The sequence below is a fragment of the Danio aesculapii genome, chromosome 19 (genome assembly GCF_903798145.1).
Source record: "Danio aesculapii chromosome 19, fDanAes4.1, whole genome shotgun sequence".
NCBI classification, from domain to species: domain Eukaryota; kingdom Metazoa; phylum Chordata; class Actinopteri; order Cypriniformes; family Danionidae; genus Danio; species Danio aesculapii.
Window position 1 is genome coordinate 19,737,210 of NC_079453.1, and position 25,695 is coordinate 19,762,904.

Sequence of the window (25,695 nt, forward strand, 5' to 3'; positions counted from 1 at the left end):
TCAGCGTATCAGTATTGGGTAGATCTGTAATGGTGCATCTCCATATTGCATCTTTCATATTATTGCATAAGACACCTTAAATTTTCTGTTTTTGTTTTGAATGTAATTACATGCACCTTTCTGCTTTAAAGGGGTAGTGCAGGGTATACTTTCAAGGCTTGGTTGTGTTTCTAAGATGCTAAGCAATGTGTTCATGCTTCATTTGTAAAAAAAAAAAAAAAAAAAAAAAAATCACATTATTTTTTCATATCTTACTTTGATTATATTGCTACTCAGCTAACATCAAAACGACTGTCATATTTCCTAGTTCCTCCAAAAGGCCCGCTCTCAAGAGGCTCTGATTGGTCAGCTAACATAATGTGCTGTGATTCATGGATGGGCTCCACGTGACCAGGAAAAGCATCACAATACAAGCTAGGCTTTTGCGCTGTGTAAATACTGTCAGTCAGAGTAGCTGTTAGCCGTATCAGTTTGTGCCTGAATCAGACAGACAGTAGCTATGTTTCCATCCACCTATTTTTATGCGCATTTTGCATATGCGAAAAAAAACGGTTGATGGAAACGCCATGATGCGCATACATTTTGAAAATGCGCATAAAAAAACTTATGTGCTTAACTGAGTAGGATAAACTTTTTATTCGATAAGAAAAGATGCACATAACTACGATGGAAACACTTTTATCGCACAAATTTCAGTATGCGCATTAAAAAAAAGGTAATGTGATTTTGTTGTAAGAGATCATGTGATGATGAAAATGTGTGTAAATGGATAAACCAGCAGGCTGAGCACATTGTAAACCATCTGAAATGTTGTTTTGGTCATTTTAAAATGCCTTACCGTTTAAGTATTAGTGTTATTATATTATTATTGACCTCCAGAATCAAGAGCGTCTGTGCTCAGCGTCTGACACCTTCAAACGCCACCGCACGCTCACTTGCCTACTGAGGTACAAGTCATTTATTAGATGAAGAAAATATTGACGCAGCTTCTCCTACTGCAGCAAATTCAGTTTTAACTGTTGATATTTGGTGCCAGTTAATAAGAAAATGACGATTTTGCTCGCTTTGACTCGTTGGATGGAAGCGCTGCTTTATTCGCACGTCTTTTATGTGATAACCCAGTTTTGCGCATAAAGTTAATTTGCATTTTTGGATGGAAACATAGCTAATGACACAGAGGACACAGCTGAACTTCAAGCCTGCTTTCTACAATAAAACCTGACAAGTGTCTTTCACATATATTCAGAATAAACATGTGTAATAGGAAACATATTCACATATCTTTTGCGAGTTTGTTATTTAAGATGTAGAACATAGAGAGACACTGCAGCGTGCAAAAATATGTATTTGTAGCTAAATTGTTAACAGTGCCAAACACATTTCCCATTGTTTACGTGCTTGTTTACATCCTTGCTACACTTGCTAAACTGTGCATTAATAGATCAATTTTAACAAATAATATTACTTACAGGTTGTGGCTCACAATCCACAGCTTCCTCTATTATGGTTGGAGCTGCTCCTCCTTTGAGGAGTTTAGCAGAATCCAGCAACTGACCTGGGAGGGATTCTGGAAGCTGTCCTTTGTTAAATGCTAGCTATATTTTTTTTATAATTCTCTGGAACATAAATAAAATTCAATTGTAAGCACTTCTCTCCTTGTGTCATGTCCTTTGGAAGCCCAAATACAGAAACAGAACAAGCTCTGTGGAATCAGCAGCGTTTGCACGGCATTTTAGTGTGGGACATGCACGTGGTGCATGTGCGTAACCTGAAGGATTTATGATCTCATTAGTCTAGATACAGTATATTTTTTGTAGTCCCCAAACTCTGTTTGTGTAGCTTTTGCTAAGCTAACTCTGTAAAGCCAGTGTCTCCCTTTCCATTGAACTTTGAGCGCATTACATTCAGAGATGTTGTTCATGTTCACACAGCTACATTTCACATGAACTTAAGTTTAAAATATCATAGTGGACCACCTCTTTAAGAACAATAAATATTTTGAAAAACACTACATAAGTAAACTTTAACTGAAGTTCTAATTCAATAAAAAAGCCATACTTGAGTCATGCTCTGTAATATCTCAGTTCTTATTATCAGTCTTTATTTCTAATGAATTGTAGGGGAAACATCTGGGACAAAATTAACTTTTGGTAATAGAAATCTGCATCCGACGCTACCCCTTCCATAGAACACATCATGGATTTCTGGATGTGGTCAATTTTTGTTTTTGGAAGATGGGTATGATTGCGAACAAATTTCTGACTTAGTGTATACGGAGTCTATGTTTGGAAGTTTTATGTCCGCACTGTGAGCACATGTCCTCAGGCATCTTCTGCCACTGGTGCTGAGCTCTCCATTAATCACAAGAAGATGATTAACAGAAGATGGTTAACACTCTTCTTTTTGTTGCACAATATACAAATGACCTCTCATTCCTCGACAATGGCATACCACAACAAGCTCTGGAATTGTACCATTGTCCCATGTGGCTCCTGCCCTGACCATTCATGACAGGATAAATGGTATGTGGAGTCTGGGTGTGGATCACAGCTGTGCTCCTCTCCAATACCTTACTTCCTGGAAGTGCATGAAGGTCTTGACATTTCTGAGCATTCCCAAGGACAAGAGTGATTGTGGTGTTCTTGCACTTGAAAAAGTATGACACCTGGGGGAAATCTCTGAAGCTCCTAGCCAAAGCCTATAAAACAATGACAGCCCATACTTACAAAGCTGTTGACCAGGCCCTGCATGCCATGGTCATTTTTCTGCATGTCCATCAAACCAAGGCACATAAAGTGCTTCTTTGAGAACTTGAGTCATTGGCGTAAGCCACAAAGCAAGACAGACTATCCAGAGGTAAAGGGAGCTGTTCCTCCCCTAGGGATTTTTTGACCACTCACTCTCCTGCAGAGGGGCTGGGGGCTACATTTTCAATTTTCCACCCTATTACTGAAAAGCCTGGCTAGTGCTACCAAACAAATCCTGCTGGCTTTTCTGACAATCTGACCTTCAGTTGGTCCAGGTCAATTCGGAGAAGCCAAAGTAGTTCTGTTAGCTTCCCTGTCAGATGTATTATTCCCTGACTAAAGGCTGATTTATACCTCTGCTTTAAATGCGCATGACAGGTCCGGTGCTTACCCTTACCTAACACTTACTTTACCCATATCCTGACGTAGACACTGATGGACACCTCTCAAACAATGTAACTACATGTCGCAATGACAAATAGCACAAGAACTGTGACTGACCAGCTATAGTAGCGGTGATTAGCTTGGGGGCGAGAGCTGTGAGAGACAAGCAAGGCCGATGTGTATAACAAGTGTTGAGTCCAAAGAAGGAGCTTTTTAGTTTTGTGTTTACTTGATAAAAATTGTTGCCCATGTCGCTGGGTCCTGCCTAATACTTACACAGCCAGCTACTCTAGCATTTCAGAAGTATTTTCAAAGCAACACAAACCGAATACAGAAGTATAAATAACATCCCTTAATGCAGAAGAATAATTCTGCCTTAAGGAGCCACTGACTGGAACATAAATTAGCAAAAAAATATACACTCCAGTTCACACAGCCACCTAACAGAGAGTGTGCTTGCCAGAGTAACGGTGTCTGTCATAGCATGTAATAGGCCTTTGAGTTCCTCCTCATATCATGTGGAGTCAGACATGGAGGCTTCAGAGGTTGCGTTTATTGGTCCCCTGCCCTAAGAGAAAATAGTTCTTTGCTCTGGGATATCTTCCAAAAAGTGTCTGAGGCCAAGTCTGGTTGTGCCAACATGGACAAGAATGCATATTCTTTGAATATGCATTTGTTGCCATGAAGATGCATATGGAAACCTGTCCCAGTGGCACTTCGGCTACAAGTTAGGCCAGGATTGACCATGGGTTGAAGAGGCAGAGATATATCAGCATCAGTTGTAGCAGAAATATTATCATAGTTGAGAAGGGCTCCAGAAACCTTATTTCATTGGGCTTGCGTTTGGTGCTCGATGAGGTTTTAAGTAGCCCAACACTGACAAAGAGTTAGAATTGAGTATATGAATACTGTGCTCTCTTGATGGGGAAAGGGTGACATTGACAACTTTCATAAAGACACTAGTCAACAGGGCAATCCAAAAAGGTAGGACCTTGTACTGATGCATCCTACTCTCATAGGTAGAACTATTCTGTGCCTCAAATGACTGAAATGTAAAATAGCAACAGGTCTATTTCCACAAACGTATTCAGACACCTGTCTTGGACACAATAAAATATGGGCTATAGAGCTTCATGGTTGAGGGGGACAGATTTTTGCTAGAATAAAATGCTGCAGAAGTGGCCACTTGGGAAACTGAATATAATGGGAAATGGGAAAGTTGTATAGTTCTGAGCCACTGTGAGCTAGAAGAGATGTAAACTCATTGGTGTTGTTCCCCAAATCACCCCCAGTGCTTGCACTAAAGTCTTGTACACAGATTTTTGAAGGACTGGACCAAGAAGCAGTTAAAAACAAACTATGTGCATAATTATAAAAGTTAAGTCAATGGGTTTACTGACTATTTTTAAGTACTCCTGTTTTTTAAAGTAAAGTAACTAATCAATTTTTACAGTGTAGACTTTTAGAAAAGTACAAGACTCCTAAGACAGATGCAAGAACAAACATTGCCTGAACATAGATTCGGTCCAAACACTCAACAGACCAATCACGCCAATCTCATTGGGAGAAAATCTATACCCTTATCGACATGAAAAACAAAAGAAGTTTGAGAAATTTCTATTAAGGAAATTTGCACTTTTAGACCACAGCAAAAGCACCCAGGAGACTGTTTTGCAATGTTATCTACTAAGCAGGAGCGATCCACTGATGTTTACCTTAAGTCCAGCAGCATGATATAGTTCTCTCATGAGAAGTGTGCTTTGGTTCCGAAGATCAAAGTTAAATAACTGTCCAAATCTCACTGAATGTTCAATGATCTGTTTTAAATCATACCTGAGATCAGGTATAGAGTCTGTTTGACACAACATTGAACATAGCCGACACAAAAGGAACCAATACCAAAATTTCGTGTCACTGTGCTCAGATCAGAAGCTTTTAAAGCTGAAATTCAGATATAATAATGAATGTTTAGGTTCTGACACAAGCTAAGCTCTCAGAAAGGAGGAGTTTAAAGCAGAGCTGCCCAAACTTTTTCTTATGAAGGGCCAAAATCCAAGCTTGATTTAGAGCTGTGGGCCTAAGGTAAATTTAGCAAACTGTATAACATTAAAGCTTCCTAATTTATGTCATTAAAATTAAAAATAAAAAGAAAAGATTACTTCAACTGGTTTTACTAATGCATTCTAATTTTTTGAAAATGTATATTATTTTAACGAACATTGCCTTGATTGCACACTGATGTCTTCTGCTTTGTCCCCTATTCCCTATTTTTTGTAGCTCAACAATAAAACAAACAGACCAAAGGTTACATTAAAATACAATGATAATCTCTGTTAAAGGCATTCCCCAACCCTTCCCAAACATTTTTCTTCTGGCCCTTTGTATCCTTTGATTTGGCCCGCGGGCCTTAGTTTGGGCATCTCTGGGTTTAAAGAGACCAGAAACATGAACTTGAAATGTTTCAGACACTGTAGGAAAATGTAATAATGCAATGTGAGTTGGCCATGGATGGATGCAAATCTACTATAGCAGACCTTCAAAACAAAATTATGAAGCTTTTAAAAAGCATAATAGAGCTAGAGCACTTTAAAGCTTTTTTGGCTATGAATGATAATTTGCTTTTCTTTTTACAGATACATGACAAATATAGATGCACTTAAGAAACAGATTAAAATAGTTTATAGAAAATGCACTTTAGAATGCACATTAAAGCTAAAAGAAATATGAGAATGCAATCAGACTAGGAGTTTATCTTTAGCAGAAAGGTGCATAGGCAGTTTTATACTCTACATCACAACCACACACTTCCCACACGACACACTTCCTGCATGGTTCTCAGCAGAACACACACGTAGATATTCACACACAATAATCTCTCACTGTGATAAGCATGAGGAGGGGAGCGGAAGAAAAAAGGGAAAAAAAGAAAGATGGAGAGCTAAATTTAGGCAAGATGATAGGGAAGGATAATAAGTTGAAAGCACACATCGAATGCAAGGTTGTGGTGGGGGGGCTCTGGTAACCAACGGAGACGAGAGATTGTCAATATGATGCAATAAAGAAAAGCCAGATTTACTCTCCTAATGTCTTGCTCTGAAAAAGGGATTTTATAAATATGAATTAAATCCTCTATATTTGATTTCTAAAGTGTAATTATATTGCATAAAGGTCATGCATTCATTCATTTTCCTTTGGCTTAGTCCCTTATTTATCAGGGGTCGCCACAGCGGAATGAACCGCCAACTATTCTAGCTTATGTTTTATGCAGCGGATGCCCTTCCAGCTGCAAGCCAATACTGTGAAACACCCATACACTCTCGCATTTACACATGCACTCATACACTACAGCCAATTTAGTTCATCCAATTCACCTATACCGCATGTCTTTAGACTGTGGGGAAATTGGAGCACCCAGAAGAAATCCACACGAACACGGGAAGAACATGCAAACTCCACACAGAAATGCCAACTGACCCAGCCGGGATTCGAACTAGCAACCTTCTTGCTGAGAGGCAACAGTGCTAACTACTGAGCCATCTTGCTGCCAGAGGTCGAAATTAATGTGCTGTTTTGTGTTTCGTGTACAACCTGTTTAGAATCACTATCGCATTATAAAAAAAAAATTACACTGTAAACATTACTGGATTTATTATACCAAAGAATACTGGAATATGATTTACACACTCAAAAAAATGGTTACTGCTGCTTGTTCAAATGACCGGTTTAAAATCATAACCGGTTAAAACATAATTCTTTGGACAATTTATTTGTTTTATGTTCAGTCCACTTAAATTTGTAAACCATTAAGTAAACTTAAGCGTTTTGTGTTGGGACAACATAAAGGAATTGTGTTGGTCCAACTACCTGATTAGGGGATTTGTAGTTCCCAGCATGCTTTGCATGGGATTGAATTGAGAGAGGTAAATGTTCACAATAAAAGTAATATTAGGTGTTGAAAGTTAATATAAAGACTGGTTAGAGTTTAATCTTCACTTCAGTTTGAAGATTTAGAAGATTTTCATGTAATGCTTTGAGTTTTGAGATTACCACATTGCAGAAGCACCCATGCTTTAGGTGTTGGCAGCTTAATTAGCAAAACTGCAGATAGTTGCTTTGCTCAGTGAGCAGTAACTGTCCTAAAATGAGCTCTCAGATCTGTCTCAATCAACTGTCTATGCAACTCATGAAATCTGCTTAAAATGGCTTTTAGTTCATTTACAATAACTTCAAATTAGACTAAAAGACTTCGGAGTGTGTGACACAATAGACATACATGGTATTATCAGACCTTTGAGTTTAAGTTAAATAAAAATACAAAGGTATTTAAACTTTTATTTGGTAAAATTATGTTGGACCAACTCGATTGCATTTAATTGTGTAAATATTATAAATTTTTTACTTTATGTTAAATAAATTTATTGGATGGAAATCCTGCCCTCAATGGAATTGAGTTCATCCAATGAGTTTTATTTATTTTTTATTTTTTTTGAGAGTGTAAAAAAAAATACTATTTTACTATTTTTGCTTAAAAAGTCTGCATTTAATCCAGCATGATAATTAATGTTTTAGTATGTTACAGATGACCACGGTAAAAAAAATACATTTTTCTAACTTTTTGGAAATTTTTAAACAAAGCAATGCTGTGACACAAAATTGGTAATAAATTTTTTTTTAAGATTAGGCAAGAAAATGTATTTCTAAATCCAGTCACTTTCTAAGAAATGTGTAAAATAACTGAAAACCCAGATAATATATTGCTTCAAACTACAAAAATAGCAGAGATCAAGGTCCAACACATTACAAATTCATTTAGCATATTAAGTGCAAGCAGGGCTTGACATTAACTTTTCTGATCACCAGTCACTGTGGCTAGTAGTTTTCCAATGTTACTAGCCACTTGCCATTTTCACTAGGGATGTCCAGATCCGATCACGTGATCGGAAATCGGGCCCGATTAAGTGGTTTCAGACTATATATACACAGAATAAATATATATATATATATATATATATATATATATATATATTCACATTTTTTGACACATCTATAGTTATGTGGTGCTTCAGAGTTAGACCTCTTTCAGAAACAGCAACGCATGCGGCATGACATCCCTTTGTTTGAGGGCAAAAAAACCTGATCGAGACATCTCTAATTTTGACTATAGCTTGTTGTTGGGAAAAAATATTTTATATGCATAACATGACTTTGGCATGCTAAAATTACTTGATTTAGATTTTGTGTTTTGTCCACATGCCTCCTCATTCATTTCACTTTTTGTGTGTGTAGGCTATGACCTTGCTCAGTGTGCATGAGCAAGTGTTGTGGATTTTTTATAGTGTCGCATTGCAATTAGTTTTATTTCACATGACTTTTCAGGGCTCAACACCAAGGATTTAACCATTTTTTTCTCTGGCCACACCAAAAATTACCAAATAAATAAATTGCTCATTATTTTAGCCACAAATTTTAAATAATTAGAAATTTTCAAAAGAAGCATAATATAACTGTATACATGCACTTTTTATTTAACAACACTTTTCTTTGAAAAAACAAACAAACAAAAAAAAAAACTATTGACATTTTAAAAAGAATTATTGTCATGTATGATTATCTAAAACTATGCACAGTAGTCTGTTCAGGCTAAAGGTCCAGGAACACCAGTTAACTATACATAAACAGGGAGTTAATCTATTTAAAGATTGAAGCAATGTTACTGTAAAGGATAATCATCATACCATAAATTTAAAAAAATAACTGTAAGCTAAAGAAAGTAGGTGAAAATCATATTGTGTGCGATAATGAAAGGTTGATCACGTGCACACAGTTAACATAGGCCCATTAATAATCCGCTCAAAGAACAGTTCAAGCGAAAGCGGAAAGTCCATTTTAATGAGAATGAAACTGGCCCTGAATGCAAGTAAGGGGTCTATAAAAAGTTTCAATTAAAAATTGTCAAAATAAAATAACGTTGACAAATTTCTGTGTAAAATTAAACTTGTTATTCAAAATACATATTCTAACCGTAAAATATACTAAAAAGTGATAATATTCTAGAATTTATATATATATATATATATATATATATATATATATATATATATATATATATATATATATATATATATATATAGTATTATTATTTACAATTAGGCATGGGACGGTATAAGATTCTGACGGTATGAGAACCTTGGTTAAAAATATAACGATTTCTTTACAGATTAAAACTGCATCTTTGGATATATTTTTTGCTGGAGATACTGTTGTGCAAAAAAACAAAAAAACTTACATATACCATAGAAAATATATAGCAGCGGCGGTTTTAAAACCTTGACTTTTCCAAACCGCATTATACCTTGAAAATGGTTATCGTCCCATGCCCATATTTACAAATATTATTTACAACATTATTTGAAACAGTTTCTGTGAAGGGGTGAGGCAGTAAGTTGTGTTCTGTAGACATGCAGCTGTCCATCTGTATGTGCATGTAAGAAAGTTTACGTGTAAGATGTTTGTGGGACTCTGTAGGTCGCTATCGCAGGAGCAGCTTGGCATGGCTGAATATGAAAGTTGATGATAGCACATTCCCCTCCTATTTCACAGGTTGGTAATCACCTTACTTCATTCCTCTCACTTCCAATCTCTCACCCCTGCTACATTTCTCTCTCTCTTTCTCACAGAGTTTGACTGCTTAGCCTGTCACTCATATCAGCCTCGGAGCCCCACTGTGAATGAGTGAGTGTGTATGTGTGTGTGAAATACTAACCGAAGGTCATATCTTCTGGCAGTCATCTCACTTGATACCATCATGTGTGAATGAACAATATGTGCATGTTTTTGGACAGGAATTCTAGTAAAAGATTTGAATTCTCAAATATTCCTGCTTGCATGTTATTAATACATTGTAAAAATACAACAGAATTTGGCACAAAGCACCAAGGCATTTTATATTTTTCCATTTAAGGGGGTGTTTGATTTGAATTGAATGACATATGTTTCGCAACAGAACATACTGAACATGAACCTAAACGGTGCTGGGTGATGTGTTTAACATGCATGTGCAGTACTTGTTATTTTATCTGTTGAGTAGTCGTGAAAAGCTTATAAAATGTGTAAAAGAGGAAAAGCAGTGCCAAAGTCACAGACGCAAGTGAAAATCTGCTGCAAATAGATGCTTTGCGATGCCCGTTTTGAGGTATCTTTAAGCATTCTGTTCTTTTAAAGAAAATTATCCTTTGTAAGTTGTTTGGATAGAACTATGTGTAGGTAGAGTGTGTCCACAGTCATATTGAGGTGATATAAAGACTATAAGTCTCTTTTTTTTAATTTCCTGAAGTTAAAATAGGATCCAAACCCCTCCCATTTTGAGGCACCACAACGTAGGAGTGCGGTTTCCCCGCACACTGAATTGATTGACACCACGTATTAACATGTTTCCGTCGTAACATGTATAATTATATCAACAAGACAGGATGTGCGCAAAACAACTGGAATTTAAAAGATCTGTTCAGCGCTTTGTGATCATCAATCATCATTAAATGTGATCAAGAATGAGTTTTTAAAACAGTGCATGTTTGTAATAAATTAAAGCAATTTTACCGCCTTTATCACCACAGCCGCATGTCAGTACAACGACGCTTCAATCCCAGTTTGTGGATGTTAAATCAGGTTTATTTTGTTCATTAACATAACGGATATCCATACAGCAGTGGATAATAATGTGTATCCCCTCACATCTGCGTGGAAAAACAGTGCAAAGTTAAACGCGCACGATGCGTGTGCATGAACTTTGTAACAACATTGTGTGTGATTTAAATGTTACAATCAAACCAAATCTGTGTGTATAGCACAAGCATCTCTGCATTCCTGAAGGCAAAGCAGAAAAAGAGCAACAAAAGTGTAAATTTAGGTCAGTTCGAGCAGCATGTTTTAGTGCAGATTGTATTGTGAACTTTGTGCACACTTTGAAAAGGGCTGTTCAAGGACAATGGCAAACTATCAGAGCACCATTTCTCACGGCACATGTGAACAGCATTTGAATTGAAGCATTAAAAGCAACACACAAGATTTAAAAAATGTATGTTTTAAATATGAATAAAAATTGTGCTACATTTTACCCTGTTTAAGTTTTGTAAGAAAAACAACAAGTCCTAAACATGCATTTTATGATGATGATGATGTTATCTCAATATCACTTCAATCTCCTTTTTAAGCTGACAGGAGAAGTGGCATATTTTGATAAGCAATGATCGTGGGTTTTTTCTCCCAGAAAGCTATTTCAAGTAAAAAAAAAGTAGTTTTACCCAGGAATATACAGTTGAAGCCAGACTTATTTGCCCCATATTTTTTTTTCTTTTTTTAGATATTTCCCAAATGATGTTTAACAGAGCAAGGAAATTACAATCAATTACAGTATGTCTCATAATATTTTTTTCTTCTGGAGAAAGTCTTATTTGTTTTATTTTAACTAGAATAAAAGCAGTTTTGATTTAAAAAAAAAAATATATTTTTTAAGGTCAAAATTATTAGCCCTATAAGCTATATTTTTTCATTAGTCTACAGAACAAACCATCGTTATAAAATAACTTGCCTAATTACATTAACCTGCCAAGTTAATTTAATTATTAGATTAGCTGTATAGAAGTGTCTTGAAAAATATTATTAGAAATGAGTAATTAAAACTATTTAGAAAAGTGTTGAAAACATCTCTGTTAAACAGAAATTGGGGAAAAAATAAAAAGGGTAGGCTAATAATTCTGACTTCAACTGTGTGTGTATACACACACAGTTGAAGTCAGAATTATTAGCCCTCTGTTTATTTTTTTCCCCCCAATTTCTGTTTAACGGAGAGAATATTTTTCAACACATTTCTAAACATAATAGTTTTAATAATTAATTTCTAATAACTGATTTATTTGATCTTTGCCATGATGGAAGTAAATAATATTTTACTAGATATTTCTCAAGGCACTTCTATACAGCTTAACGTGACATTTAAAGGCTTAACCAGGTTAATTAGGTTAACTAGGCAGGTTAGGGTAATTAGGCAAGTTATTGTATAATGATGGTTTGTTCTGTAGACTATTAAAAAAAAATAGCTTAAAGAGGCTAATAATTTTGACCTTAAAATGGTTTTAAAAAAATAAAAAACTGCTTTTATTCTAACCGAAATAAAACAAATAAGACTTTCTCTAGAAAAAAAAAAAAAAAATAAATAAATTTATATATATATATATATATATATATATATATATATATATATATATATATATATATATATATATATATATATATATATATATATTTATTTATTTATTATCTAAAACATAAGACATCTAGGATGAACAAACGCCGAAAAAAAGATAAACAAAAGTTTCAGACCCTCAAACAAAACAAGTTACTTTCATGTCAAGTCTCCCCTGTATGTTCATTTACATAAAACCACACACTCTGAAAATGTGTTTAATAACTTGAACATGTGAGATTCTTTTTTATTTGCCTTTTTAAAGATACGAGGTGGGCTTTGAACATACAATCTCCACAAAAAAAATAAATAATAAAATAAAAATCACAAGATTACATTCATTACAGCCTACTGAAAACATTGGTAGAATGAAAAGCGAAAATAAATTAAGATGAATTAAAGTAGGGAAGCAGTAAGTTATGTGCATAATCATAAAGCTGATAGTGTTAGATTAGTTTAACGAATGAAACACGATTACAAAAGTGAACATACCTGCTACTGTTCTTAGTTGTTGCTCGTCTTGATGTTTTTCCTCTGCGGTTCTGTCTCCCTCAGTTGTTTCGCTTCTTTCAGCTCTCTGTCCTCTGTTTGTGTGAACTGGATGCAGGTGAGGAGAGGATGAGCTCAGTTTAGACTCATTCAGTAGATAAAACCAGCGTCTCCCCCTCCTCCTTTTCTCTCTCTTCGCTGAGGCTGAAGGGAAATGATGCCTATACCACTGCTTCCAATTCGCGCCGTTTCACCTTCAGTGTACACTACAAACTACAGTCTGACACATTAAAATAGAACAGTCTGAGAAAAAGTTTTTTAAAGTTCAGCGTAACACTCGAAAATATTATAATGGATAAGATAGATTTTTGATATTCCTTAAACCTATCATACCCATAAACTGTAAACGTAAAAAACAATCTATAGCGCCACCACGAGGGCGCTTTATGCGTTTTGTATTTATTTCTCTATACATTGTTATAAGGTATAATATTTTGAAATGTACACATTTCTTACAGTGTAGATTCTTACAGTACATGCTGATTATTGTTCAACAATGTGGATAACTGTTATAGTTTACAGATTAAATAACTTTATTCTAAACACAAATTTTTATACTTTCATATTGTAACAGGCATGTCATATATATGTAAATCAAAAAGAGATCTCTTGGAAACACGTTTTGATAATATTTTTTAAATAGAAATAGCCCTTTGTTTTAGTTGTAACAGAAAATCAGGTCTTTGAATCAAATGTTTAACTTCTGAAGCTAAAATATTTTTAAACCGCATGAATCCATACATGGAAACGATACACAAACATGTTTGAAAAATGACAATAGGGTATGTGCCAAGCTAGTATTTTCCCCATACTGATAAACTCAAATATGTTTACTCAAACATATATATAAAAAAATTAATAAAATAAAAAAATACAAAATTTTCTCAGAATTGAATGAAATATTGTCTACAGATGTCTGGAGAAATGGTCTTTGTAGTACATTATAAATTAACTAAAAACTAATTTAGTACAGCCTCTAACACACTAATTTGTTAAAAACAACAAACAAACCAATAATTTCAGAGCTCTATGCTTTGAGCAGAAAACTTCTGGTCCCTAGTCATGTAGTCACTGTAACAAGTCTGAGACGACACAAAATTAATGAAACTTTATTTTTATTATTAACAAAAACAGCAAAAACCGTACAATGCCAACATCAAAATCCAAAACGTATATACACGGGCAAACCCAGAGTACAGTGATTCGAAGCAGCTCTCATAGCAAGGCACAATAGAAACCACAACTCCCATGAGCCGATGGGAAATGAGGAAATAAAAGAGAAATTTCAATACAAGTCTGTCAGAATTGGGTTTTAAAAGAATCTGATGAATGTGTCCCCCATAAGAACAAAAAGTGTTGCAACAACATGTATAAAAATAACAGTGCTTTGTGTTCAGTACAACACCCCATAACTCTTAGCAAACTATTAAAACCACAATTTAAAAACAAACACTATTATCAAAATGAACTGGTGTGAAAAAGTGCTGGAAAACTGAAAAATGCAGCATGACCGTGTTCACAGTGATATCAATATTCCATCATTGCTTTAATTTAAAACAGGTCAGTCATCCTGTGACCTGCTGTGACTTAAGGGCAGAGTAGAAAATTTTATTGTAAAATTTGAATTAATGCAATAATTTTATTTACACCTTTTAACTGCGCTGACAGAAGAAAAACATCTTAATAGGAAAAAAAAAAAAAAAAAAGTACAGTGATAACTTATGAAATAAGCAGATGTGCAAAATTAAACCAATAAAAAAGGAGGGGGAGCCACTGTACCCTAGTGTTTAACCACCCAAAAAAAAACAAAACTCTGAACATGTGCCCTTGTGAAAACTCAGAAATTAAACTACTACAAAAGGTGAACACTTGCTTGAACGCGCAAACATAACATTACTTGAAAACACACTGAACGCAATCGAACAGTTACCTAAATGCATACGGTGCATCACTAACAGTGAGTCAAACTTTAAAATAAAGAAACAAATAAAATATAAATACGCATTCGTGAGCTTAAAAGTGTCTTTAAAGTTAGTTGGTCATGACGAAGAAAGGAAAACAGACATTACAAATAAATGGGTGAAGAAAAAAAAAAATGCAGCAAACAAAGCTTGTCAAATGTCAGTGGATGTGAGGTTAAAGTATGTTCATCCCGTCATAATGTAGTTTCCTCAAAACACACCTTCACATCACGCTCAAGCTGACCCTATCTGCAACGGTGTGTTAAAACACACAGACAATGCTACATCAGGTTGCTCTCCCTTGCTTCTTTGGGCATCTACCTTAAAAAGAAAGAAAGAAAGAGGCCAATAAAAATGACTACAGACAAATACTAAAAACTACTTCCTCATAGGGCTGCACAATATATAGTTTCAGCATCGATATTGCAATGTGTATGTCCGCAAGTCACATCACAGGATCTGCCATGTGTTTGGGTTTTAGTTGAATGGCACCACAGTTCAGAATACACTACAGATCAAAAGTTTGGGGTCAGTAGGATTTTTAAATGTTTTAAAATAAGCTTATCCTGCACACCAAGGCTGCATTTATTTAATCAAAAAAACAGTACAAATTGTAAAATGTCATCCACTATAATATAACTAAATAATTATAATAGTTTATAATTTAATCCAGTTTACAGTTTATTCCAGTGATTTTAAAGATGAATTTTCAGCTTCATTACTTCAGTCTTTAGAGTCACATGATCCTTCAGCAATCACGCTGATATTATTATTACTATTATTATCATTATTAATAATAATAATAATAATAATAATAATAATTACTATCATTGATATTATTATTAATTAGTGGTGTAACGAATCATAAACCTCATGGTTCGGATCACACTACAGTTTGAGTCACAGATCGGACCATTTTTGGCTCTTTCGATTTATACAAAAATATTACTGCAAAAAAACATTGGTTTTAACAAACATAACTTAGAACCTGTCATTTAAAAAAAAAAAAAAAAAAAAAAAAAAAAAAAAAAAAAAAAAAAAACGAAATCAAGAAAGAACCAGCTGAAAAAAAAAAAAAGGAAAATATTCAATACAAAAATTATCTTTGCTACTGTTGCTGATCATGCTAAATATAGAACTCTAACATCTTGTACAACATGTATTTTCAATTAATGATTCAACAACTCGCACATAAAACTTTGTTTTACTATAGGTGGATCATTTTAAAAAACCTATTCAGGTGACATAATTTTGATGGTTTGTTGCCACCCATTGCTTACACAATGTAATTGGTACAACAATCACCAGCATCAAGGTCCATTAAATGGTGACTTGAATCTTTACCATAAACATCAGTGTTAATATCTGAACTATCAACTGTTCTCCCAGTACTTCTGTGTTATTTAATTGTTTGTAATTAACTGAAAAAGTGTAAAAACTTCAGAGATTTTGATGCACTGCTTCGAAGGATCATTAAGTGTAAATCATTATTATTTATTGTTCATGTTGCACGGGTTTGACTTGAGATCACGATCTTTTAATGTTTAATTGTACAGCTTTACACTGAATGCATTATTGCAGGCTAAAACAGTGACAAGGCACCTTTAATTAATAACCTAAGAAATCATTTAGGTAGGTCCCACCACAACTTTTTCCATCATCATTATATTTTACAGGGAAGCCAAAATGCGTTCATTACATAAGATTTGAATGACACGGGAGGCGATCTCTCTGCAAATGATATAAATGTTGGATTAACCTACAAGTTCAAAAAAAAAAAAAAAAAGTTATTAATATGTGGGTCACGTGCGTTCTGAACTGTGGTTTGTGATCCGTACCGATCATGGATCAACCGTGATTAGTTACACCCCTATTATTAATGTAATAGTATAAAAGCAATAATGACTGGAGTAATACTTTCATTTCAAACTACATACAATAAGCAGTTATTTAGGATTTTAATAAATATTTGACAATTTTTTTTTACATTTAATAAATGCCGCCTTGATGAACAACTTGACCAGTAGTGTGCGTTTAGAATACAGATTAAGTTTAACCGAAACAGAGGTAAGTTTATCATTTGCATGTGTTTTAAAGATATTTCAAATCATACAACATTGCACAAAAAATACAACATTTGAGACTGATAAACAACAGTTCTACTGAATTATTAATAAAATGTAGTCTATGCAGTGTTATTTTACTTTGCATTTGATCATTCGATTTAATTGGATACTTTTTTCTTTGCTCTATTGCATTTATTTTTGCTTGCAATTTGTTTTATTTTTCATTCATGATCCATTTCCCTACAAAATCACCACTATCAGTCTAAATTCCATCTTTTCTTTATTAAACCATCTGGTGAAATTATTCATATCACCTCCTCACAAACTTACCAAAATGTCTGTGCTAGTAGTGAAGGCTACATCAGGGTTAGCAAAGTCTGCACTCCACAATCCACAAAATTCTGAAACACAAAGCAACATACATTTCTTATTATATTATATTAATGAAGCTTCAGGAGGATATAGCATATTTATTTCACAGTAAATCGCCACTGCCATCTAAAGGTTTGAAAAAGCACAACACATGACCAACTTACACCAAAATACTACTATTCTATAGTAACATACCTCTCAATGCATTAGTAATGATGATAATAAGAATAATAATAAAAATTAAAATCTAACCCTCAAGAACACGATCACAGAGTCATAAGACTTTAATCCTGCTACATTAACCACAAGCACCAAAACACAACTTTGGGAAAATTACTGTAAACCGTTTGTGAGCACTTGAGCATCTATGGCCTTAGGATCTGTACCATGCGCCATCATGAAGCAAGTACTTATTGGTAAACTGCACTGACAGCTCTTCAAACATTATTAAAATGCTGGAGGCAGCTGTTTTGGACTGGATTACACAGTTTCAGTTACAGATCTGAAACATGTTAACAGTAGTGTTTGCGCATTTAAAGAAAGTCATGTTCACCAATATTGCAAAGATCACTGCAATTAAACTGGAACAACTTTTCTATTTGCATTTAATCTTTGTAGAAACCATGATGTTTTATTCTTTGGTGAACAAAGTTCATTTGAACAACATTTTTTAAATTTAAAACTTCATGACATTCTAAAATTAAATAGTTGCATTTTAGAGTATGTTTTTTGGGGAAAAAAAAACACTCGTTTCAGTGTTTTTGATACACTTAAAGCTATTAACATAAATCTTGACGTTAAACCCTTGACAGCCCTTTTTGGTATTTCAGAGTTGACTTGACTGTTGCATCTCACCAGGTTATTGCTTCTTCTACTCTTTTAGCTAGACGAGCCATTCTTATCAATTGGAAACAGGTACTTCCTCAATCACATGAATCGAGGATCCGAGATAGCAGAGAAATCTTTAGCTGCATTAAACTTAAGTTAAGATGTTTACTTGCAGGATCTCTCAAATCTAGATCTCTCAAGACTACATCAAAGGCTTACCAAGTCTTGTTGGTATCAGCTCGAATACACAGTAATTAACTGGTAAGAGGATATATTGACTCAACACAAACTTTAACACTTTTATTGTAAACTTGCTCAATTAAAAAAAAAAATAAAATAAATAATAAAAAAAAAAAAAAAATTATATATATATATATATATATATATATATATATATATATTTTTTTTTTTTTTTTAAATTGAGAAAAATTTATTTATTTATTTTTATATATGTTTGTATATATGTTTTCATCCATTTTATTTTGAGGGGAGAGTGGGAAGAAAACTAAGACCAAGTCTTAAGTCTTACTAAGTCTGTAATTATTCCTATGTTGTATTGTATACCATGTATGGCCTTGTTAAACAGCCCCCCCAAAATACAAACAACCACAACAAAGGCACAAGTTAGTTTTTCTAGGCATGGCAATTTAACTAACAATAACAACATTTCAGTTCAACTTGCTCACTCGCCAGTTTACCAAAAAAAGACTGAAGCTGACCTGATTGACAAGCCTTGTCCTCTGCTCTCCACACCACTGTGGCAGGGGATACTAAGAGAAAAATCACAATGGCAGACTCTCAAATAGCATTTATTTTACTAATGGGTCTAGAAAAGTGGGCAAAAAGAGCATGATATCCAAGTGTCCTCTAAGGCTGCATTTACACCTTGTAAGAAATTCAGATTTTTTTCCCTCCCATTTAATATAGATCAGATTGGCCCACATTTGTAAACAGAAAAATAAAATAAAAATGTTAGATTCTGATAAACTCAGATCATTTTCAGGCATCATTTAGAAACTAATATATAGATGTTATTTCAGAACAGTCTCGATCCTTAAATCTCATATACAAGCACAAAAAAGCTCTATGCATGGATGTTATATATAATGCAGCACAGGACATATGTATGCGCCCAAGATTATCTATGCACCCTCATAATACAGTTGGGAGCATTTACGCAAGTGCATATAATAGTCATAGTTTGACCTGTTTTGATTTTTCTTAAAAAAAAAAAAAAAAAAAAACGCTCGTCTTCCGTGCCACGTAGATATTAATTGTCACTTAATGCTGTCAGATGACAGGGAACTATGATTACCATGGGAAATGCAAAGGGATATAGTGTAAAGCAAGGAAAAGAACCGGTTTGTAAACCTACCTAGAGTAATAACAATGGAACCAGTGATAATAATGGAACCAGTAAAACAAAAAAGTATATTTCTTGCTGCAATCTTAATTTTTGTTTGATGAAAACCGTAGATTTATTTTTCATAATGTAACAGTTGGACTTTTTATAGCAGAAATGTTTTGTTATTCATAATTGGCAGCATTCAAGGCAGCATGATGGTGAGAAATGTAATTTTTTATATTATCATCATCATCATCATCATTATTAATATTTATATTTATTGGACATTCATTTTGAAATTGTTACACAAATATCAATAAGTCGTCGCAGCATTAGTAAGATTGTTGTTGCTGTTTTTGATTGGTGTCGTTTTCAAATACAATAAATCCATTAATATACAATTTGCAGTGGTGCTCAATTTTTGTTGGGTACATCTAAATTTTTGCTGGTGCTCCTGAATTTTTTAAGTTGGGAGCACCAGTGATACCAAACAAAATGTTAATTTCGAGCCCTGATGCAATTCAGCTTGTTCATCATAGAGAGAAGCACAGTAGAGCAAAACATCTGCCATAACAATGTAAATTAATATTATTAAAAAGAAGGTGGCCAGTTGAGAACTTAAAACAACTAGTCAAAATATATGCTTGGCAGCAGTGTTGAGAAAGAAAAATAAAACCATGCTTAAGGATGCTGTATAATGCATATACATACAGTACATGAAAAAAAATTACATGTTGCGCACAATAAATACAGGAACGGAGAAAAGAGCATTCTTTTATCATCACAGCGGTCAGTCAGCGCCCACTTTAAATTAGGGATGGCAATCGAGAAGAGTTGCATAAAATAATATGCGCTATTCGCACGTAAATAGATGCGTGAACATCGAGTTTACTTGCTTTATTCACACGTCAAATCCACTTCATTTGCGCATCAAATTCACTTCACAACATGTTGCATCTTCGCATGATGGACCGGGCTACAGTCTACCCGGTGACTCTAGCTTCGTTGATAAATGGCTAACAAGGATTTTATTGAGAAAATAGCTGTTTATGTGCTTTATGAAGGCTGAAAAACAGCATTGATTCGTTTGAAGCTGTGAGTCCACTAGATCCTTTCAGAGGTGCACCCAGTTCTTCATCAATTCCTCCAGAAACTATATCTGGATCACAATCACACCCTTACAAGAGCAATCTCCTGATGGGTTAACACTGCGCGAATGTCCGCTGAAGTTCAGATTTTCGAACTCAAGCATTTCACACGAAACATGCGATATGCGCACTAAGCACATCAATCGCGCAAAACGCTCAACTCATGCCACCTCATTCACACAAATCCCGTCATTTGCACCACCTCATTCCCGCGTATCGCGCTGAAGGATGTCTATTTACTTCTTTGCATTAACTAAACATGTAAATAACTCACTTGATGCTTCATCCGCATCTAGTGTGAACGCAGCATAACACACAGTCTAGTGTCTCTTAAGGTAGAGTTTTCCCAGACCATTCTTGGGGAAATTTATTAAACACTTAGCAGTTTTTAATGGATCGTTGAGACCTGTGACAATGTACCAGATACAGCTAATATTAGGAACAGCAGCCTCTCACACTCAAAACATATGAAAAGATGGTCACCTTAAAACTAAAGCCTTATATATATATATCTGGATAATCTGGCAGCTAGATAACATGTTCTACTGTATTTAAACTAGGAATGCTCCAATCGATCGGCATTGGCCAATAATCACACCATGACTCTGTACTAACCGGTCTCGTGAACCGATCACAAGTGTTTGTTTGCAAGTAGCGAAAGATGCAGGTGCACGCACAGCAGCACTACAACACGAGCAATGTTTCCAAATTGCATTGTTTATAATTCTTCTTACCATTTTTTATCATATCTGTTTTATCTATTATTTTTTGGTAAAGCTGCTTTCAACCATTACATGTATGCAACATCTTTAATTTTTTCTCTTAGGTAAGGGCGAGATCTCATACTTGGGGAGAAAACGTGCTTATGCAATGGCAAAGTTATATAACGATTAAAGCATCAGAATCAGTTCTTCATATCGGTCGATCACCATGACAAGAAATCGGTACTTAGTATCAGCTGCAAAAATCATGATCGGAGTATTCACAATTTAAACTATTTGTAATTTATTTTATTCCATAAATAAAGTATTGATTATTTGACAAATTCTCAGTTAAAGGGATAGTTCACCCAAAATGAATAAAAATTTGTTTCAAAATTTTAGATTTTCTTTTTTTTCTGTTTTTCTGCTAAACACAAAAAGGTTTTTTGAAAACCTGTATTTGCTTTTTCTACTATGGAAGTCAATGGTTACAAGTTTCTGCTTTCTTAAAACATCATCCTTTGTTTAACAGAAGAGAGAAAGAAAGATTGGAAACTATTTAAATTAATTAATTACTTTTTGGATGAGCCATGCCTTTAACACTTATATCCTACTGATTATAGCAGAAATTTGACAATGTGTTTAAGCATTTGCTCTTTTTTTCTCTCTCTCCACAAAATGTTGAAATTGAAACTGATAAGCAGAATTGGAACGGCTAAAATTAAAACAATAACCAACCATAATGTTAATGCAAACATCTAATTCAATTTGCTATTAAATGAAGTGGGTCATAAAAAAAAGATACAAAGACAAAATCTGAATTGACCTTCAAGATCTGCCGTGTAAATGCAGCCTAAGAGGTGGATTGAAAGCAATATCATCGATGAGTGGTGATTATGTACCTGATAGGCATACGTGGTCTGTGCATAGTTCATTGGCACCTGTGGAACCATAATTCCTGGAGGACTGGAGTAAGAATAAGGCTGGGAAAAAGGGAAAAAATAAAAATAAAAATTTAACTCATCAATTCCTAATTTCTCCACATAACATTTTAATGCATGGTTTGTAGAAAAGGTTACCTGCATGTATTGAGTTCCACCATTGAAGACAGGTGATTGTGGGGCCAGGCCTGGAGGACAGCAGCTGCAGTACATATACGGGGTGGGGTTTACCCACTGTGATGGACCAATCATTGGAGATGACACTGACCCTGGGAATCGAAGAAAAAATGAAAGAATACGTTTTTCGAAATTTTTGAAAAAAATGTTATTCAATAGTTTTAAGACAACTCTTATGAAAGAATGTGATCCACTTCAAATGTAGACTACTGTATTTAAAATGTGGCATTTTAACCAATAGTAGGCCCACATTTAATTTTAGATACAACAATAATAATAATATAAACTATTTTAGCATACAATATGAAGCATACATTATTAATAACGCAATTTCTGATAAATTACATTAATTACAATAAATCTGAACCAAAGTAGTCTAATTTTATTGCCATCTTGTTTTTTTTATATATATATTATACAGTATATAAAACATCTAAAAAAAGTTTCAGAGGTAAATCTAAAAGCAAAAATATTGTAATTCTTATTTTATCCAAAATCAGGTGGCTCTATTACACTAACAATATTACATTTAAAGCCACATATATTATTTAGCCATTATATCTTGTGAATTAAAGCTGTAGCTGGGCCTGTTATACAGTATGCAATTGGGTTCATTAAATGTGTATTCAACAGACATTTTCATTATATTAGACAGATCAAATACAGAGTGAAAAACAAAGAACTCACGAGAACTTCGCTCTTTCATGATTGCAGGTCCCAGTTTGAGTTTCTTCCCTTTAAAACTGATCGGCTGCTGTAATAGATTTAAAACGTTTAAGACTTACTTATAATATCAGCACCCTGACAGAAAATGGAGAACATGAACACATCCACATTTAAAAGAGACCTTACATCAACGATAGTCTGGATATCAACGTCCTCACTGAAATAAACGAAACCATATCTGTAATAAAGACAGACAATAAATTAGAAATGGGGAAAAAATATAATCAGTTCCAAAGACATTTTAATAGCAGCTTTTATTAAAAAGATAGTTTACTGAAGAAACTTTTTTTTACTCCCCCTCAAGTGGTTCCAACGGTTTATGAGTTTCTTTATTTTCTTGAACACTTAAGATATTTTGAAGAAAGCTGAAAACCTGTGATCATTGACTTCCATAGTATTTGTTATTCCTACTATGGAAGTCAATTACAGGTTTCCAGCTTTCTTCATTTCTTCATTCTTTTGTGTTCAGAGGAAAGAAACTCAAAGAGATTTGAATCAAGGGTGAATAAATGACATAATACAGTTTTGGGTGAACTACCCCTTAAAATAGTTCTGCCAAAACTGAATTCTCAAATCATAGTGGACCTCTGTGAATTACATTATGCAACTCAACAATCATCATTTGCTTGATAACGTTCACGGCCACTCAGGCATGAGGTGACAGAATAAAGATGCATGTTTTTGTCAAAATGGTTCTTACCTGTAATAGTTCAAGAAGATACAGCAACTGCTATAAATTATACATGCAGGCATGACTCCATTCTGATAAATTAGTGTCTTGAGTGTGCCTTATGACACCACGAAGCGACCGGAAACTCGCGCTCAATGCACGTGTCTAGAATTGTTTGCCGAGGTTGTAGTACGAAGCTAATAATATTGAAAATAAAATATAATTTATTACACGTACTGATTGTTCTGCTTCATAAAATCCCAGTTTATACGGCGTCACAGTGGGTAGCACTGTGGCCTCACAGCAAGAAGTTCGCTGGGTCAAGCCTCAGCTGAGTCAGTTGGCATGTTCTCCCCGTGTTTGCATGGGTTTCCCCCCAGGTGCTCCGGTTTCCTCCACAAATCCAAAGAAAAGTGCTATAGGCAAATTTAGTAAGCTAAATTGTCTGTAGTGTATGTGTGTAAATGAGAGGGTGGGGATGTTTAACAGTGATGGGTTGAAGCTGGAAGGGCATCCGCTGTGTAAAACATATGCTGGGTAAGTTGGCGTTTCATTTCACTGCGGCGACCCCTGATTAATAAAGGGACTAAGCCGAAAATAAAATGAATGAATTAATTAAAAAAAATTGCAGTTTATCACCAGGAGCCATTGGAATTGATTTGTATGCATTTATTAGATTTTTTTTCTCTCAAAACAGATGAATATTGACTTGCATCATATGAAATCACCAAGGACCAAAGATTCGGCAAAGAAATCATATTTAAATGTTCTACTTAGGTCACCTACCTCTTTAATGCATTTCCTGCATTTCGTTGCCTTGTACTTGTGCATGTGTGGTGACAATAAATTGAATCTAATCTAATGGCCTAAAGGGGACTAAAGTTTAATTTTTTGGGTGAACTACTCCTTTAATTAATCCATGTAATTTCCAAACCATTATATGAAATATTCAAGTTAAAATAATTACACATTATAGTCTAATTAAACTAAACTGAATCAGAAAACAAAGACTCAGGCTTCACTGTATTTACATCTGATTTTTGCCAGATGTAACAAATCTACCAACAGCTACTTTAGCATGCTAGTATGACAAGGTTTTGAACATTTTTTAGCCAATTAGTCTTGGAGACCAGTTGTTTTTAGCAGGAAAACTTTAACTCTCACTCACCCTTTGCAAATTCCTCCTCGATAAGTGATGATTTTAACTTCTTTCACAGAGCCGTACTTGGCAAAGAAATCCCTGATCTCGTTCTCGTCCACCTGATGGAAAATATATCCGATTGGACATAAGAAAAACACTATGTATCGTTAACTGTAGACTGAATCTGAAATCGCAAAGGCCTCTTAAACCGAATAGGAGTTTAGCATCGTCGTCTTTACCTTCATATCAATACCGCCGACGAACAGTGTGTTGGGCGTCATTTTCCCCTCAGGTAAAATGTAACCGTTAGACAACTTCAGGGAGGACGGAAAGCCCTGACGATGCTTCTGGATATCCTGTGTGTGTTTTAGAACATTTTCATCACTAAATTCAACATACATTTGATTAAAAAAAAAAAAAAGAGAATGGACGCTTTGTGAGCATATCATCACACAAAACAAGGCCTCAAAAACAACCAGGTGTTGAGATGCAATAAAAGAAAAACGATTACCTGTGAATACAAACCACATATGAGGCACACGGGTAACTGAACGCCCTGAACCATTTTGGATGTGAAACAAGGCCACGCGTTCTGTTACCCAAGCTATATGCAAAACAACCCCAAAATCAGTCGAAAAGCTAAACGAATAACGCTAACGTTAAGTTTCTAAATGCTCAATCCACACGCGGCCGAAATC

The 25,695-nt window shown here is 34.6% G+C and overlaps 1 protein-coding gene across 1 annotated transcript; it reads right to left on the reverse strand.

The window, feature by feature from the left end:
• Positions 1-15,047: 15,047 nt before the first annotated feature.
• dazl (deleted in azoospermia-like) lies at positions 15,048-25,562 on the reverse strand. Its single transcript, XM_056480265.1, has 11 exons — positions 25,509-25,562; positions 25,237-25,353; positions 25,025-25,116; positions 23,313-23,364; positions 23,148-23,214; positions 22,422-22,552; positions 22,245-22,325; positions 20,386-20,388; positions 18,868-18,918; positions 17,279-17,349; positions 15,048-15,203 (listed from the first exon to the last, which is right to left on the reverse strand). Exons 1-10 carry the CDS (start codon positions 25,560-25,562, stop codon positions 17,305-17,307), a joined length of 693 nt encoding a protein of 230 aa, XP_056336240.1. The 3' UTR covers positions 15,048-15,203; positions 17,279-17,304.
• Positions 25,563-25,695: the final 133 nt, after the last annotated feature.